The sequence below is a fragment of the Glycine max genome, chromosome 5, assembly GCF_000004515.6.
Source record: "Glycine max cultivar Williams 82 chromosome 5, Glycine_max_v4.0, whole genome shotgun sequence".
NCBI classification, from domain to species: Eukaryota; Viridiplantae; Streptophyta; class Magnoliopsida; order Fabales; family Fabaceae; genus Glycine; species Glycine max.
This window is the reverse complement of record NC_038241.2, coordinates 40,121,882-40,141,481: the sequence shown is the minus strand read 5'-3', so window position 1 is coordinate 40,141,481 and position 19,600 is coordinate 40,121,882. Positions and strand designations below refer to the sequence as shown.

Genomic DNA, 19,600 nt, shown 5'->3' with positions numbered 1-19,600 from the left:
AGGTCAGGGTCACACAAATCAAACCTAATGCGGGCTGCGGGCAACCCGTGGATCCCGCGGACCAAACTCGCATAGTTCGCGGATTAAGCGGGACGTGTCCAAAAATATGAACAATTTAAAAAAATTGGTCCGTAACCTGCACGGACCACGGGCTCCACGAGCCAGTCCATGGACCTGGGCCTGTTTATCCACCCCTACACTTGAAGGTAAGGGTGTTTGTGGATTGAAATGAATCAATTTTGAAGAAAAAAATCATCTGATTTAATTTTTAAAATTTTTTAAATTAATCATCAAATCAGCTTGATTGAAAATTTTAATTTGATGCAATTTAAAGTAATTTAGATTTGGTTATTTTTTATTTTATTTTTATTTTTCTTTGGAGAAAGTATTAAATAAATGGCAATAAACACAGTAAACGATTTTAAGGTATTAAATATCTTCAACTCAACGTATAACTCTTCAAATATATACTATTAAAAGTAAATTTACATATTTTAAAATTATACTTATGTATCTTTATTGAATAGTTACTAAAAATTATATTCAATTAAATAGTTTTTTCACATATAAATATAAATTATGTGATAATTTTATAAATATATAAAAGAATAAAATATAACATGAGTAGTAACATAAATCTATTTATATATATATATATATATATATATATATATATATATATATATATATATATATAACTTTGGTTGGTATTAAATTGGATTTCAATTTCAGAAAAAGAAAAGATTCGATTTTAAAATCAAATTCGAAATTCAACAAATCCAATAAAAAATTGTTTTTTTTTCTTTTGATCCATTCAATTTTTTTATTTTTGGGATTGATTTTTTCGATTTTGATTGAATTGAATTTGTTCATGAATATCCCTGTCTAGAGGTGCCACACCGATAATATTAACAGCGAGTGAGATTAAGGCATTGTAAGATTTTCCCTATTGAAACTCTTTGTCTTTAAATCCAGTTAAGTTGGTTTTACATTCTTCTTACAGATTTATTACTTTTTTCTGTTAACTTTTTAACGAACCAAAGCTTTCTTATATTTTTAAGAGCTTTGTATTTACAAATATGCTTAGTGACATGGAAAAAAAAAATCTCCTGAAAAAAAAGGTGTTTAGGTTTAATAACTTTGATTTTATCTATGAAGTCTAGATATGGGGTACAACACGACGCAGATACAACGATATAACAAATTTTTTGAAATTAAGGATTTGATATGTCTTCAATACGTTGATAAATAAAATTATATACAAATGTACCAAAAAGTGTAGACATTTTTTTCAAGTAACGAAACTACACAATAATAACAACATAACACAACATAAAAAATAAGAAAAGAAAACAGAATTGAGAAGTCAGAATTGAAAAAACATAACACAGCATCAATAAATTTATATCATTTAAAAAACAAGGAATAAATCAAATTTCAAAAAAAAAATAACAGTTAAGCCACAGAGAAATCAAACACACAAAACAAAAAATACAGAGAGAAGAGATACATCATTGGAGACGCACACATAGTGGTGACCTTGTTGCAAGAGAAGTGAAACCGCCGTGAATGGTGCTGGAAAAGGGAGAGAGAAGATTGAGAATTATCGGGATTTTACTGTCTCTTTTCATGTTGTCTCTGTGTTGTTCCATCAAAATAATACTATATAACAGTTGTTGTGTTAATATTTAATGGTGACATTTAATTTTAAAAATCATGAAAGATACATAGTTTTAAAGGGATAACAAAGAGACGAGAAGAAATAGCACAGAAATCAAATCCGAATCATCGTTTGTTTGCATTTTGTCCTTCTCTATTAAAGAGGGAAGTCGTGTGTCGAAAGAGAGAAGCATGAGTCATATTAGAGTCTTGTCCCCCCAACCTAAGTCATGTTTAGACATGTTTAGATGTCAATTGGAAGAATTTATATGTACTTTTATTTTTAAAATAATCAATTTTTTTCTTTATTTTGCGTCTTGAAATTTAGGGATGTACATTCAAATGACTAAATATATTCTCCACTTTTATTTTAAAACACACTGTTAGAGTCTCATTTATTTTATTTTATTGGGGTTGGAAAAAAAGGAATTAATAAGGACTAAATTAAATGGAGATAAGTATATATTTATTGATATGAAATTAAGATGAAATACATCAAGCTTGTTGGTACCAGGTCAGTTAAATTTCTTAGATAACACTCTATAGTCGTAACTCTCAAAGCATATGCAAATATTACATAAATAAATAAAACAAATAAATATTAATGATTCTACATAATAATGAAATACAACATGTGTTGTATTGTCGTTTAGGATTCACACCACCACCATTGTTTTGGCTAAGTTTCTTCATATTAATCAGGTGATTTTTTCCATTCTCAAAGGCTCTGCATAATAATTTCTAAGGATGAAATGTCTAGCCTTATGGTGTTGAATCTAACCTTAGGTACATGGTAATAATGATTTTAGTACATTTCACTGAATGTTTATTTTTCTTTGATGATAATGATGTGTTGTTGCTTTTATCCATTCATTTAGTTCCCATGGATGTCTCAGCTATATGCTTTTTTCCCTGAATATGATCAATCAAGCATTTTTTACTTGTTGTAGTAATGTGACACAACTCCCAACTCCATTCTTGCTTGGCTTTCTTATGCAAATTTTCACTGTGATCACTTGCAAATATTGCTACTTTACGCTTTCCACCACAATGAACAACATTTGGTCTAGCCTACAATTGAACAAACAAAATCACTTATGCTCACAGACCAATTAAGAGCTTCAATATGGCAAAATATTCAAAGGATATTCTCAAACAAGGTAACGTTTTTTAATCAAAAGCTAAAAGTGAAAATTTCACAATCAAAAAACATGAAAGAAGGAACACGAAAAAAATATAGAAATTTAATATAAAGATAGAGATGCAAATGAAGAGTAAATTAAACACAAGTATCTACACTAACCAATTGGATCACTTTATCCTTGTAAATATGCGTAGAAGCGAAATAGGAGAATAAATTATGAGACCCACCAAACATGTTAAAATTGTTATTAAATTGTATCTTCTCCGATCTTTGCATTGGGATTTCAAATATTTTTTTGATGTAATTTCCCTCCTCACTTTCTCTTTTAAAGTTATCGTCTTTGTGGCAATGTCTTCTCATTGATTGTTATCTCACTCCCGATCTCGTATTTCTATTTGAAAAACTCAAGATGTTGAAACATTGTTGGAAAATTCACTTGACACAAACTCACACCCTAGAAAGCAAACAATGAAAAAATGAACTCATGTAACAATTTATTTTATTTTTTTAAAACTACAAAACAAATGGGTACATATATTGAAAGAAACGTGAATGGAGCATTATCTTATAATGGGTATCTAGAAACATAAGTGGTAATAGAAAGGGATAGTGACAATATTGTCCTTCCATTTTGGCCATTAGAGTATTTGAACTTCATGACAAAGTTTTGAATATGAAACAAAGGAAAAGATGATGAGAAAGAAAAATAAGTGTCGATGAAATAAAAGATAATGTGAGTATTTATATGCAATGTTAAGTTTAAAATAACATTTAAATAAATTTTTGTGTGTAGTTTTGATTGGAAATATGTCTCACTATTTTGATAAAGTTTGACTACAATAAATTTAATATGATTTTTGTACTCAACATTTAATATAAATAGACATTTAAAATGGTAAAAATTTAAATATTTATTGTTTCAAAATTCTAGCATTGAATAATAATTGGTTACATGAATATTTTTAATAAATTAACGCGTGGAAGACTCTCAATTACAATTAATTTTTTTTTATACCAAAACTATAAAAAAAGTATCATGATTAATATAACTAGTATTTTTTTTTATCGTCAGTTACGTAGAATAATTAGTTGTTTTTATATAATTATCACCTACAATCAATAAACATTTTTGAATATATCAGTTATATTATAATTAAAATTTATATTTTATATTAAAATTATTTTGAATACATAATTTATATTTTAAATTCATATTAAATATTTTCTGTAAGAAACCAAATAATATTTCATTTGGGCATCTAAATATTAATTAAAGAATAATAACATATTTTATTTGAAAGATATAAATTGATTAACATTTTTTAATGCTTTCAAATAAAGGTATTTTATTTTTAATTAATTGAAGGTATTTAATTATTAATAATGAATATAAATATATGACAATGAAAAAGAGAGTTAAAATCTCGAGTATTAAATGAGAGCATTATTTTGATGCATTCTCCTTATATTTCATAGCTATAATACCCTTAATAGTTTATTATATTTGATGAACCTTTTTTGTTGATTTTTTTATTGAAATAATAATAATAATAAGTATGTATTGATAAAATATTAAATATAATGTTTTGAATAAAAAAATCAATATTATTGTGTGAAGTTATTTTACATTGTTATCAAATTAAAGATTATTGTATATAATAAATTTGTTAATAATAAATAATTTAAAGTTTATATTTAAAAAAAATATTAATTGATTAATAGAATAAAAAAAATTTATGCTGAAAATATATAAAAATTAATTTCTTATTACAAAAGTCGACCATCTTATTATACTTGACAACTTATTTACGGATGTAAGTATATAAAAATATTTATACTATTAATACATTTTAATCAAATTTATAATATATTTATATTTTTTGTATGATATAAAAAAAAGAAGAATAAAAAATTGTGAAATAAGTTATGCAGTAGAAATAAGTTTTTATAAAAGTGGCATAAAAAGTATATTGTTGTAAAAAGTGGTACAAGCACATTATAATTTTTAAGGAATTTGTGGGCCGTGGACTTGAAAGGCTGTTCCAATACAATGCAAGTAGTAGTAATAAGGGGTGTAGTTGTTGATGGCGTGTGCATGCACATGCAATGAATGAACATTACACATTTTTTCTTATATATTATTTTGAATACACTCGTTATTATTAATTAGAATTTATAAAAATAAAAAATATTAAAAAAAAGAGTGAAACTTTTAAAAAATTATATTTTTCAATAAATTATAACTAATATTCAAAAGGGTGTTACTTATTATATTTCACGTAAGTAATGAGGATCAAATTGGGGTCACTTTCTTTCTGCCCCAATTATTGTTATTATTGGAACCTTGGAAGAGTCAAGAGTTCTACTTGAAGGAGCTGGCCTAGCCTGTCCATGGTTGTGGGATGTAGATTAGCTTTTCGACTTCCCTCCTCCTATACTATAGGATATCAATATCAATTATCAAACACAACCCACCGCTTTATAATTGGATTGGTTCCCACAAAAATTAGGAACACAATTTTTGATAAATTTATTAAAAATAATAAAATTCTATTTTTTTTATTGAATTTTATTCGTAATTTTCTATTACTTTTTAATAATAATAAGTATGTTAGAATATTAAAAAGTGTCTTATTAACACAATAACACCTTCGGCCTGCCAAACTCATCCACATTCACGCCTCGCATGAAACACGCGTTTGACTAGTTTTTATCGCCCTAACTTGATAGTAGCACTTAGTGCAGGCCTGTTTGACAATTTTTTTTTTATCATATCGCTAGTAATGAGTATTCTTTTATTTTTTTAATAAATATTTTTTTTTGAAAAATTTGACTGATCAAATTAATGAAATTTTTATTTTTTTAATTATATTTTTTTATCTATAAAACTTAAACTTAATATTTTATTTTAAAAAAATCGAGTGTGATATCACTTAAATCAACTATTTAATATTACATGTTTGACACGTTTAATGTTTCATTCCAATTATGCCCTCCTTTTTCAACTTTTCTATTGATTAGACCAACGAGTATCCACTATCAACATACTATTATCAGTGCTTAAAACTTACTATTTTCGCTATACATGTTTCATTTGGTCAGCATAACTGCATAAGATTCTCATTGTCTTTCCTGAAAACTGAAAAAGTAGGTTGACATCATATTCTTCATAGAAATAATTAAGAGTGCTAGTTTGGATAATCCAAAAATGATAAGTATTGCTTGTAAAAAAAATGGAAAGTGTTTGCTTTTATTCTTATATAGTTTTTGTCCCGCAAGTTCTTGTTTTTTAACCGCTATTATTTAATAAATATTGTCTCGCTATTTAAAGAATTATAGTTTACCATATATAATGGAGGCATTGTATCACTAATGTTAGTAATATGTTTTCAACACACTTGTAAAATTATATTATTTATTATTGATTAAAATTTATAAGCAACATTATCAAACTCAAGAGTTTACATATACTTATGAGAATTTTATAGACTCAACTCATCAACTTAACTCTTAATTCATAAGAGTCTACTTCATATAAAAATAATAATAAAATATCTATAAATAAGATACCAATTAAATATTTTAACAATATAATAAAATAAAATCATAAATCATAAATCATAAATTTTATGATACTTAAATTAAATAATCAAGTCTAGTAATATATTACTACTAGATAATGACTTGCATATGTTATAGTAGTAGTAAAATATTTCCATCCATAATGATGATATTAGAGAATAAGAGTTTAATGTTATTAAATGTGAGAATTTTTTGATTCAGAAAATACTAAATGAATGTATGTTAAACACTAAATAAATAAAAAACAACAAAAAATAACTTATATTTTTATCTAATTTTATTGACTTGGTGATAAACTCGATAACATATCGAGTTTTTTTAGAATTTATAAACATATTTATGTTTATAAAGACTAACAAAAGAGCAAATGTTATTTTGCACAAAGTGCAACTAGACAAAACACACAAAAGCATGACCATTATTGTTTTTTATAGTAAATATTAATTAAAAATCTAAAAAATATATAAAATATCTTCTAACAGAATACACAGCTTCGTGCGTATTTGACGAATTAGTTTTCGTACCAAATATCATTTTCCTTAACAAAATTACACGAGTTACACTTTCTATTTAATAGATTTCATATATGATTTTGTTGGTCTTAATAAAGTTAAGATAATGTTAGAATTTTTATTTGATTTGTAAGAGATTTTTTTAGCATGATACTCAAAAGGAATTGATATTTAATATCGAGCTTACAATTATATTAGAGTAATCACGATTGTTTTATTTAAATTTATTGGTTTATTTTGTTTATTTGATCAAGATTAATTATTGTCACGTAACTATCTCTTGGACACGCTTCCTAATGATTCTGAATCTCTGAAGATCAACCTGTTTTAATAAGCTGGTAGTAATATATAATTAAATATTGATTAAATAATATCGATCATGTAAAAATATTAAAATTAAAGGGAATCATGTATCCAAGTCATCTTGTAATTAATTCTAATTTTAATAATAAAATATTATTTTATTTTTATTGTTATATTTCAATATTTGATTAAATGGTCTATTTGATAATGTCCTTGATTAAAGTTAAAGACTTGCTATTATAATAGAGATTATGATAATGAGAAACAAGTTTGTTCTAATTTTAATCTAAACCATTCTTGATTATAGGATTATTGTAAATATGATATCAATAATTCGGATAGATTAATATACAAGTGATAGTATTTATTGGATAAATTTAATAAATCTTATTTATTAATTTGCATATATAAATGAGTCACATGTTGATGAGATAATTGAACTGACTCAATTGAAATTTTTTAATGGTTAAAATTGACCATAAACTGTCAATAGAGAATTCTTAAGAAGAGATATAATAACTTTCTTTGACCTGAGATTGTCATAGTAATTAACATGTTATTTGTCGTATTTTGATTCCAGACACCTAATGCTTCAAAACACTTGTTGAATGAATATTGAATATGATTAAATACTTGTAGAATTAATGATTAATTAAGAAGGAATTCATCAACTCTTGATTTTGCTAATGAGTTTGAGCTCTATGAATAAAATTATATACTGGTCAGGAAAATTAAATGAAGGAAAAAATGAGTTTTTTAAGTCATTATGAGTTAACTCAAAAGAGTTTGATAATAATACTATACTCTAGAGTTAATCCAGAGATATAAAGATGAAACAAATTATTACACTACTTTTCTAATGGTTTTTGAAAGTAAAATGTTATTTCATGCTATCCAGACGTTAAAGAGTGTTGCTAGACGTCTACCTTGATTAGTATATTAATTTGATTAATATATTATCGACTTAGTATTGAACCTACAGGGTCACATACAAACGAGTGTTCTAATCTCTGTTAAATAAATTATTTTAATATTTGATGATTAATTAAATTAGAGAATTTAAGATGATCAAATGATTAATTGATTTCAAAAGGTGGAATATTATTATATTTTTGCTAGTACTGAAAATATAAATAATATGAAAATTTTGGTGAAAAAAGAGAAACAAATATGCATGATTTTGTATTTGAAATTTAGGTTGAAAAGACGGTTAGATACAAGTTTGACTTAGTCAATTATTATTTCAATTTTAATTGTTAAATGGTTAGCAATAGAAGGTAACTTAAAAAGGATATTATCAATAATAATTTTGATTTGATCATAAATTAGGTATCCTTAGCGTGTTATAAATAGAGCCTTGTGGTGCACGTTGAAACAATTTCAATATCACTTCTTTATTATAATCTTTTCACTTGTCAAAGTTGTTGACGAATAGAGGTCCATCTCGGTGTATGAATACACGTGCAGTCTTACACTATTGAAGAGTTTTTATGCTTCAAGAGCTCATCAACGTGTATATTTTTTTAATATGTCATCTGTTTATAATATAATTTAAATACAAAATAGATTCTTTTATTTTCACAATGTGTGTTTTTTGAACACCATTTTTTCCCTACAAAAGCAAATATATATATAATGAAACAAAACAAAAAGTAAGCAATTTAGGAGAAACCTTAGCAAAGTCAACCATAGAGATTTATATGATTCATATTTTAAAATTAAACTTTTAAATTTATTATATTTTTTATACAATTATGTATTTGTGTTATCATTAAAATAAATTTATGTTGATTTAATTATTTTTACATAATACTTTAATTTTAATTGTATAAATATATTCCTTCATTGAGAGAGACAAATGTTTTAAATAAAGATAAAAAAAATTAATTTTTTTATCAAATAGTTTTTTTAGCTAGAAAGGAACTTTAAAATCTAAAAATAAAATTACCAAACAACTTATTCTTTATTTTCAAAGCTCTTATATTTTGAATTTTAACTTTAAAATGATTTTAAAGAAAAAAAAACCCCTACGACTAAACATAACATAGATCAATACTTTAAAAAATGTCAAGCATGCTTTGAAAAAGACTAAAATATATTATTCATTATTATAAATTTGACAAAGTTCGAATTTTATCCTATAATTTTTTTTCTCATAAAATTATAAATTATAATTTTTTTGGCAGAGTAAGGTTTACATATATGCACCTACATCTGCTATTTTTTTTACATCAATTATATGTCAATTTCACTAGATCAAAAACATATTTTTAGTCTTTTAAAAATTAAAAATTAGAATATTTTGAACAAATAAGAGGATTTAAGCAATATATTTGAGAAATAAATTAAATTTAGATCTTATAAAACCTAAAATAATCTATCTTTTTTTTAGAAGAAAATAATCTATCTGTTTCCACTTCTACTTGTGATTCAGATGAATGCATTGCTTGTTCAACTATACAAAGGGAGATGAATAATGGGTAGCATATCCTATAGGGTGGACCATTTGAATACGCAAGCTTTACTAGCATACATAATACATATTTACATAATTTATTGGCGTAGGACATAACAAATACAGGAAAGATAAATCCTACGAAAAATTAGTTCCAGAAATTGCACAAATCCAGTTGAAGAAGTTTTATCGAAATTAAAAAAATTTTCTACTTTGTCCTTGCCGTGCATAAATAATCAACGATTGATGAGCTGGTCGTTATTTTTCATATTATATATTCTTTCGTACAAAATATATAACACGGTTGTGATTTGTAACTCACAATTCTGTTCAGCGCAGGCGATGCTAATTTAGTGCCAAAAAAAAAAAGCTAATTTGTATATTGTTCCATGGTTAATTATTGTTTGATTTTGTTAAATCTGTTATGAAAGTTGAATATTATATATACCATTTCACGGATTGATTTTCCATCGTTCGTTCTTGCTTTTATCGTCCATTATTTCATCTTAACCCCCATCATGGTTATGAGGACTATACATGGCACCTAAGACTTCTTCATTATAATTAAGATATTTCAACCGCAATCAAGTATAAAAGGAAGAAGGGATAGGAAAATGCAAAGAATATGATATTATAGTAAGCCTTTGTCAACGGCTGGGGTTTTGCAAGTCCAAAAAACACGCTGATGAAATCATGAAAACATGCACCATTATGTCCACTCAACTTACCCTTACGTATTATCACACCAAACTCTAATTCACTTTAATTTTGTTTATGAAGATCTTCAATCTCGTAGAAGACCTATAACGACAAACCCTAACTATTTTGTTTGATTAATACACACTTGCACTACACTAATGGAAAAATTAAATAAAGTTATATTTAACAATAATGATAATCAGGTGAAGGTAATAAAGACACACTGCATGATATGTGTTTGATGGTGATCATCTCGCGCGCATTTAATTGGTAACAATTTCTTGCACCAACAAATCTTGAATTTCTGACCCCAAAATTTCTTAAAGCAAGTTACATACACTTTTAAACGTTTAATTGGAAATTGAAGCACTACAAAATGATAAAATTAACTTTGATAACCTGTTAATATACCCAGACAAAATCATGGTGAACCACTTTGTTCAAGTTGTCGAGATCATACTAGTATAATTTAAGCACCTTGAGTTCTGATGAGTTGTGGTTGTGGATTCGAGCCATGGGGGTCAAGGTTCTCGTGCTACTGATGCACGGTAAAATACTAACATGCATTTGACAATTGACAATCACATGTGTGTTATGGTTCTTCTTGAATACACAAGAGTCCAATGTGCTTGCTCCAAGGAAATCAAAATCCAAGTGTTTGAAGAAAGAGAAAAATGCTGGGTGAATTTCCTTGGCTGCCAAACGAAAAGGGCATAGTACTAACATTCCAAGCAATTCGAAACAAAATTTAGATATGCATGTCGGGACTAGATTTTTTTTTTCCTTTCAATTACAATATGATTGATAGAAAAAAGATGTTGATAATACATGATCAAATTAATTTTTGTGTTTTAGGTAAAATTTAAGAGAAGGAAATGGTAGAGGGGAAAGGTTTAGGTAGAAAAAAATCCATAAAAATAAAATAAGCAAAGGTTTAATTTCCAATTCCGTACATACGAAGAACATGCATTGAAAGATATCATAAATAAATTTCTTTAGAAATAACAAGTCTTTAACTCTGAGCCAGCCGAGAATATTTGGACATAAAAAAAAGGAGTATTTATCTATAGAAAACGGTACAGAAGTAGTATTAAATAAATGAAAGATTTTGATAAATTTATTTTGGATTTGATTTATTAAAATTGACGAAGAGGATCCTTTTTCGTAAACTCCACGTTACCATAAATTGGACCTCATCCCCATGGTTGAAATTGAAAAGGAGGGTTAGTTGGGAGATATTGACGATGAATTGTGGGGAATATTAATAATTAACGACAAGGATACTCCTGGAACCAGAAAAAATAACAAAGACACAGTGGTCAACCGTCTTCCTCTAACAAATAAGAGAGTGTCTGTCTGGCACCTTTGACTCCGAGACTATCTTCGCTTCGCCATTCCTTGATTTGACTTCACTATCCATTCCATTCCGATTCCCTTTCCCTACCTTCATTTCCTTTGCTTTTCACTTTTCGCTAAATCACTACAAGAGAGATGCATCGCCGCTAACCTAAAACAACCTCCACGCCCACCGAAGCAATGAAGGCGCAACCACCAGACGGTGCCGCCGCCGTCGCACCCAACGCCGGCGAAGGTTACCTCTCTCTCTCTCTCTCTCTCTCCGTTTACAACTTTGTTTTCTTCTTCTTAAAGTGAATTATGGCTTAGTTTAGGAGGAGAGAAGAAAACCATAAACGCTGAGCTATGGCAAGCTTGTGCGGGGCCGCTTCTCAACCTGCCTTCGCCTGGAACTCACGTCGTTTACTTCCCTCAAGGCCACAGCGAACAGGTCAGTTGTCGTTCCAGCGTTTAGTTATTCTTCACCTATTTGCAACTTGTCACCGTTTTTCTAAATCCGTTCGTTTTGACTTGCTTCAGGTAGCAGCGTCTTTGAAGAAAGACGTGGATGCTCAAGTCCCGAACTATACCAATCTCCCCTCCAAGATACCCTGTCTTCTTCACAATGTCACGCTGCATGTATGCTGAAATCTCTGCTTCAGAAGTGTTTCTTACTTTCCTTTTCTAATTTTGTGCATTTTTCGTGTTTGTATTCCCAGGCAGATCCAGACACGGATGAAGTATATGCTCAGATGACACTTCAGCCGGTTCCTTCTGTAAGTAAACTATTTAAAACTGTATTACATGCCGGACATTGAATTATAACGTGGTATTGATAGAGTTTACCCCTTTTACCTGGACGAATTAGTCCTTGCCTTCTAGTTGCGGGATTTCCTTGGTTCACCAAAAAAAGAAAACATGGTCCTGTTTACGAAGATAGATATTAGAAAAATTCTTATTTGTTAATGTTATGTGTGCAGTTTGACACGGATGCGTTGTTAAGATCGGATATCTTTCTCAGGTCGAGTAAGCCACAACCTGAGTTTTTCTGTAAACAACTGACGGCAAGTGATACGAGTACCCATGGAGGTTTCTCTGTACCCCGCCGTGCTGCAGAGAAGATTTTCCCTCCTCTTGTAGGCTACTTTCCTATTTCTGTTCCTCAAGCGTGACTTTGGAGTTTGATTTGATTCTCTATTTTTTTCCGTATACAGGATTACTCTGTGCAACCTCCTGCCCAAGAACTTGTAGCCCGGGATTTGCATGATAATGTTTGGAGATTCCGCCATATATATCGTGGTATGTTTACATACATCCATTTGTAAATGGAAACTGCTGTACTATCACATACTCATCCTGGCCGTAACATTTTTCAAGCCTACTCCTGAAAATGTTTTGCCTACTAGGACAACCAAAACGACACTTGCTTACGACTGGATGGAGTCTATTTATCGGTGGAAAAAGGCTTTTAGCTGGTGACTCTGTTTTGTTTGTAAGGTAAGAAGGGTTATAATGCTTACCTTTTTATACTTTTGGTGTTGGAGTTTGTGGTTTACAAACTTCTCTACCATATGTTAATGCAATTCAATCAAACTTTACCATTTAGGCTCAGCTTTTTTAAGCTAACAACTTATAGTTTTGCTAGATTTCCTGATTTGAATGTTTCTGGGCAGAGATGAAAAGCAGCAGCTTCTTTTGGGTATAAGACGAGCTAATAGGCAACCCTCCAATTTATCATCTTCGGTACTATCAAGTGATAGTATGCACATTGGAGTTCTTGCTGCAGCTGCTCAAGCTGTTGCAAACAATAGTCCCTTCACCGTGTTCTATAATCCTAGGTCAATATCTTTGATTTACTCCATTATAAAAGTACTAATGCGTCATTTCTTTGACTATCAGTTTTCTTTCCTGTATGTCAAATCAGACTGCAATGGCATGAACCAGTATCCCCATTTCCAATTTTTTTAACTTAATCATTCCTTTGCATGCAGGGCTAGTCCCTCAGAATTTGTTATTCCTTTAGCCAAGTACTCCAAGGCAGTGTATAGCCACCATATATCACCTGGTATGCGCTTCCGAATGATGTTTGAAACTGAAGACTCAGGAACAAGAAGGTGTGTCATTTTGAGACCATGCAGCATATTTGTGAACTTTAGATGCTAAGTTGAAAATAATGCCTTGATGATGAGAACTGGGTGGTTGAATGTTATAGTAGGAAATGGAAATAGTTTATCTTGCAAGTTTCTGTCTTAAACGACACTTGATTTCTTCATTCAGTTTACTTAAGAATTGACATTTCATATAGTATCACTGAGATGATTGTCTGGGAATGGATGTTATCTTGGAAATAATTTTTATAAAACAATATTACATTCAATTATATTGCAGATATATGGGTACAATCATAGGTGTCAGTGATCTGGATTCTGTGAGATGGAAAAATTCACTATGGCGTAATTTGCAGGTACAATTTGTCACATCTTTATCTTTTAGCAATTCAAAGAGGTAAAATATACCATCCATAAGTAGATGAACCTTTGATTGCTGGTACTTTTTTTAAAATCCCCCTCCCCCCTCCAGTTTTTAGCATCATAAGCAGTCATATGTAAGTGACACATATATGTTCAGGTTGGTTGGGATGAATCAACTGCTGAGGAAAGGCAAAGTAGGGTCTCAGTCTGGGAAATTGAACCTGTGACTACTCCATATTTCATCTGCCCGCCTCCTTTCTTCAGATCCAAGATACCTAGACTACTGGGAATGCCAGGTGAATAAATTTTTGGTGCATAACTTTTAGGAGCAAAAACTAAGTATGTTGGATTTTTCACTAGAAACCTTTGTTAGATCCTTTCATTCTTGACCTTCTTACTTGTTTCCACCAAAATTTCTTGTTTATAAAACTGGAGCACGCTAATGAGAGTTAAGGAAATAAAAGTAGAAAATATTTAATGAAAATAACAAATTTATTATATTGATAACACAAATCTTTCAGTACTTGCATTTTAAAGTTATTTGAAGCATTTAATAAAGTATATTAAATGTTCTTTAATCAATGTCCTTAAGGCAATTGGTAAGAAATTAGGGCTTTGGTTAAGGAAACAAAAGTAGAAAATATTTAACGAAAATGAGAACACTTGTTGATAACACAAAAACATGCAGTACTTGCTTTTTAAGTAGATTGAAGCATTTAGTAGAATATATTGATGTTCTTTAACCAGTGCCCCTATGGTGATTAAATCATTAGCAAGAATGTATCAAATTTCTCAATGAAGACAAACTTGAATTCAGTATGAACATGGGAAATTTATTTAGGATGATGTATTTTGTAAGTTATTTTTCAAACCTTTTGCAGATGATGAGCCTGATTTCAACAACCTTTTCAAGAGTACAGTTCCCTGGCTTGGTGATGATATGTGCGTAAAGGGTCCCCAAGCTCTCCCTGGCTTGAGCTTAGTTCAATGGATGAACATACAGCAAAATCCTGCTCTTGCTAGCTCATTGCAGCCAAATTGTGGGCCTTCCATGTCTGGATTGGTTCTGCAAAATCTTCCTGGTGCAGATATTGCAAATCCGCTGGGGTTTTCTACCTCACAAATCTCTCAATCAAACAATGTATCTGTCGATGCTCAGAATATACTTCAGACTTCCCAGCAACTCGATCACATTCAGAAGCCACCATGCCCATCCAGTGCATTGGGAGCAGTCACACAGCCGCTGCAGCAGTTGGGTGATATCACTCAACAACCAAGGAACTTGACAAATCAAACTTTACCACACGATCAAGCTCACACCCAACTTCTGAATCCCCAGAGAGTTGTCCAAACTAACAATATTCATCAACAGCAACAATCGTCCATTCAAAAGCAACAACTGCTTAGAAGCTTGTCTCAGAACCGAGCTCAGAAGCATCAACAAACTACATTGGGTTTGAATGAACGGCAAATTGTGTTTCAATCCCCTATGCCCGATCATTTTAATCAACAATTACAAATGTCTGACAATCAGGTTCGGTTTCAGTTGTTACAGAAGCTTCAACAGCAACAACAGACACTCTTGGCACAGCAGTCTGCATTGCAGCAGCCTGCTCTAATTCAAATCCAAGACCAGCAGAGGCAGCTTTTAGACGTTGCAAACAACTCTAGTTCCCCAATTCCTGGTCAAGTACTGGAAAATCTTCCTACGCTTCAAAACTCACTCCCTGAGGCTAATTCTATCACCCATCAGATAACAATGCCAAGTAGCCAGAAAAATTTTCATTACTCTCATCTATCTCAGCAACCTGCCTTGCTGTCTGAAATGTCTGGCCATGTTGGACTTCCCCCTACAGTTACAACCAATCCACTTTCTGCTTCTGGTGGAAGTATACTGACTGGCGTGGGGCAATCGGTAATTACTGATGATGTTCCATCTTGTTCCACTTCACCTTCCACAAATAACCGTGCCAGTGTACTTCCTCCGGTGGTAAGTTCCCAGATCCATAGGAGCACAACAATAGGGGATGACATGGCTCAGTCTGCTGTCACGATCTCGGGTGCAAGTACCCTAGAAACCATGTCATCTAATGCAAACATTGTCCAGCCGAAGTATGAAGTAAAGGCTTCTTTAAATATTTCAAAAAATCAGAATCAAGGGAATGTTGCCCCTCAGACATACTTGAATGGTGTTGTTCAGACAGACTATTTGGATTCATCATCTTCTACAACATCACTTTACCATTTTCGGAGTGATACTCATATGCATCAGAATACCAACCCATTTTCTTACAATCCACAGTTGGTTTATTGTAGAGACAATAGTCAAAATGTTGAAGTTCAGGCTGATGCTAGGAACAATGTTCTGATTGGCAATAACGTTAATGGCCAAATGGGAATGCCATCGAATCTAGATTCTCTTTTAACCAAAGGCACAGTGGGGCTGGGGAAGGAGTTGTCTAATAAATTTGCCTCCGGAGGCTTGCTTAGAGACTTAGAAAATAACAAAGGTGTTCCGCCAGAAATTTCATCTTCAATGGTTTCACAGACATTTGAAGTCCCTGATATGAGCTTCAATTCAATTGATTCTACAATAGATGGTAGTAGCTTCTTGAATAGGGGTCCATGGGATCTGCCACCACCACCTCCACCACAACAACAACAGGTTCAACGGATTAGAACATACACCAAGGTTTTAATATTATTATTGTTGTAGTTTTAATAGTAAACATGTCTCAATGGTGGATGTATGTTTCTTGATTAGTATGCTTGTTTATAGCCGTTACGTTGTTCTAAGTTAGTCTTTTGTTCCTATAGGTATATAAACGTGGAGCTGTGGGAAGGTCCATAGACATAACACGATATTCAGGTTACGAGGACCTTAAACAGGATCTGGCTCTTAGGTTTGGTATTGAGGGACAGCTGGAGGATCTACAAAGGATTGGTTGGAAACTTGTATATGTAGATCACGAGAATGATGTTTTACTTGTGGGAGATGACCCTTGGGAGTAAGTCCTATTATTTCTTTTCTGGTTAGATTTGCTTTTGCGCACATGATTAATCCTCACTTTTTCTAAATTCAAAAGTCATTTTTTCTCATTACTAGCCTACAAGCAACCACAACAGAAACCTTTTCCTATGGGGTTGATTGCATGGATCAACTAATACTATAATAAATCATGTCTTACTAGCATACTTACCGTTAAATTTTCCCACTTCCCTATTTCTTGTATTTTATGAACATCAAGATCATGAAAATTAGAATTAAAAACAAATTGTTTGGAACATTTGTATGATGTAAAATATCAAGCACCAAAATAATTGGATAATGTGCTTCATGTACAAGGCGTGATTCCTGAACTTGGAGTATGTAGTTGTATCCAATGTTGAAATTAGATCACTTCCATAAACCCTATTATTGTTATTATTATAATTTGATATCTTAATTGCTTGTTATGGATATTTCAGGGAGTTTGTTAACTGTGTCCGCTGCATTAAAATACTTTCTCCTCAAGAAGTTCAACAAATGAGCTTGGATGGAGATTTTGGCAATGGTGGCCTTCCATATCCAGCAGGCAGCAGCTCTGATGGTGGGAATGCTTAAATGGCATCCAGGAATCTGCTAATTATTCTTCCATGTTAGTAACTTACATCGTTTTTAGGACATATTCATCAGTGTTGTCCAAAAGGTTGTGGGGTCGGTCGGCAGATGATTTTGTCCTGCTGCAGCAGGCTGGGTAATATTTGCGGTTATAACTTATTAGGAGAAATTTGTCTCTGCCATGTACAGGCGAATTTGAAGAGCCAAAAGAAGAAAAAGGTGGAAAAATTTGCTGCCCTCAATCTACGACTTACATTTAAGGTTGTTAACCTGGTGATGAATGAGATACTTGGACCACACGCACATGGCACATCCCAACAAAGATGTGTTAAGCCATATGCATGTGATGACGTTGAAAAGTTGAGCAGAAGTTCTCTTGGCAGCGTTTGAAATATGTATTAAATGCAGCGTACTGTAGAAAGAAAGGCTGAAATATCACGGCATAGTTCAGTGTATAAAAGTAGGTTTCTTGTGCGGTCTTTAAAAGGAGTTATTGACATCTGAATTGAAAGGTGGCTTTTTGGTTTTTTGTAAAACACTAGGCAGCTAGATATGTATTGTATGGCCAACTATATATTGAAGCATCAAATACAGAATGCATTGTTTTGCTGCAAAAATAGTCCATCAAATTAACTGGGGACCTCGGCTGACTTGCATTTTTTTTTTTTTATAAATCATAAATGTACCCGATCAAATCATGTTCTTCATCAATTGACTATTCTTCATGTGATGGATTCTCATTCTAATTCTTGATTAGGAATGCCATCGTTGTGCCAAATAAAGGGCGAATGAAAATCAAAGAGAACAATAAAAGTTAAATTATTATATTATTATAAAGATGGTGAATTGGTTGTCAAGTTATTCTAAGAATAATTTTTATCATTTTGTTTATCAATTCGTTATACATATAAAATTATCGGAATGCTGGATTTTTGAACATTATTTCATTGAAGTATATCAAGTTTTAGATAAATATGATATTTATAGTTACATAATCTTATATTTAACATTTATTTATATTTTAAAAGTATATTGTATAATTAATTAAATCTATTTAATGTTTTAATTTTTTTTATAAAAGTATGTAGACTATATATATATATAAAATAAAATTATTAAAATTGAATATATAAAAAATGAACGATTTTGACAAGGATTATGTTAATAATAATTTCATCTCCAAAGAGTAACTCTTTCTCATCTTCATAATTTATTTTCTTCAAAAATTATAATAAATAATTAATCTTAACTATTAAATAAATAAAAAATGAATGGTGAGAATGATAAGATAAAATTACTCTTGTAGTAATTTATTTTCTCCTCATTATTATGGTTTGGGCCTAGTAGACAAGCAAACTTGAAGGCAGAGAAACATGAAATTTTTTTTTCACCAATCATTTTTCTTCAACATTCAACATACTTTTTAATAATTCTAACATTTTCTTTAAGTATAGTCCATATGAATTGTGAATCCGTAAGTTTAATTATCTTAAAAAATATTTAACGTGGTTAAATATAACATTAAAATTTTTAATATATATTTAATACATATAAATTTACATAATAAATTTTGATTTAATAATATATTTCTTTTACATATATAAGTTTTAAATAAAATTCATAGGTTCAATAAAAAAAAATATATTTTAAAAAATAGATAGATTAAAATTAATTGTTATAAAATTTATTATATATATTATAAATTTTAACATTATATATCATCATATTAATTATTTTTAACATAATTGATCCATTAATTTAATTAATTTGACGATAAAACATAGTTTTAATAAAATATATTTTTAATAATTGGTATTCAATTTTTCTCTCTCATTATTG

The 19,600-nt window shown here is 30.2% G+C and overlaps 1 protein-coding gene across 4 annotated transcripts; it reads left to right on the top strand.

The window, feature by feature from the left end:
* The first annotated feature begins 11,594 nt into the window (after positions 1-11,594).
* Positions 11,595-18,378, top strand: LOC100803302 (auxin response factor 19). Of its 4 annotated transcripts, none has more exons than XM_006580431.4 (14): positions 11,595-11,945; positions 12,025-12,140; positions 12,230-12,328; positions 12,409-12,465; positions 12,670-12,825; positions 12,904-12,988; positions 13,096-13,186; positions 13,363-13,527; positions 13,681-13,803; positions 14,078-14,153; positions 14,318-14,456; positions 15,042-16,825; positions 16,978-17,168; positions 17,629-18,378. In XM_006580431.4, exons 1-14 carry the CDS (start codon positions 11,891-11,893, stop codon positions 17,762-17,764), a joined length of 3,273 nt encoding a protein of 1,090 aa, XP_006580494.1. In that variant the 5' UTR covers positions 11,595-11,890; the 3' UTR covers positions 17,765-18,378. The 4 variants fall into 4 exon arrangements, with proteins under 4 accessions (XP_006580494.1, XP_040871605.1, XP_003524425.1 ...); XM_003524377.5 differs by having other exon boundaries at positions 11,597-11,945; positions 15,042-16,852; XM_041015671.1 differs by having other exon boundaries at positions 11,596-11,945; positions 12,020-12,140; positions 12,230-12,465; positions 15,042-16,852.
* Positions 18,379-19,600: the final 1,222 nt, after the last annotated feature.

Bases quoted from the DNA above. Each gene is read 5' to 3' on its own strand.
- LOC100803302 (XM_003524377.5), top strand. From the start codon at position 11,891: ATGAAGGCGCAACCACCAGACGGTGCCGCCGCCGTCGCACCCAACGCC. The intron at 12,141-12,229 runs GTCAGTTGTCGT...GACTTGCTTCAG, and splicing joins CTCAAGGCCACAGCGAACAG to GTAGCAGCGTCTTTGAAGAA. The intron at 14,154-14,317 runs GTACAATTTGTC...ATATATGTTCAG, and splicing joins CACTATGGCGTAATTTGCAG to GTTGGTTGGGATGAATCAAC.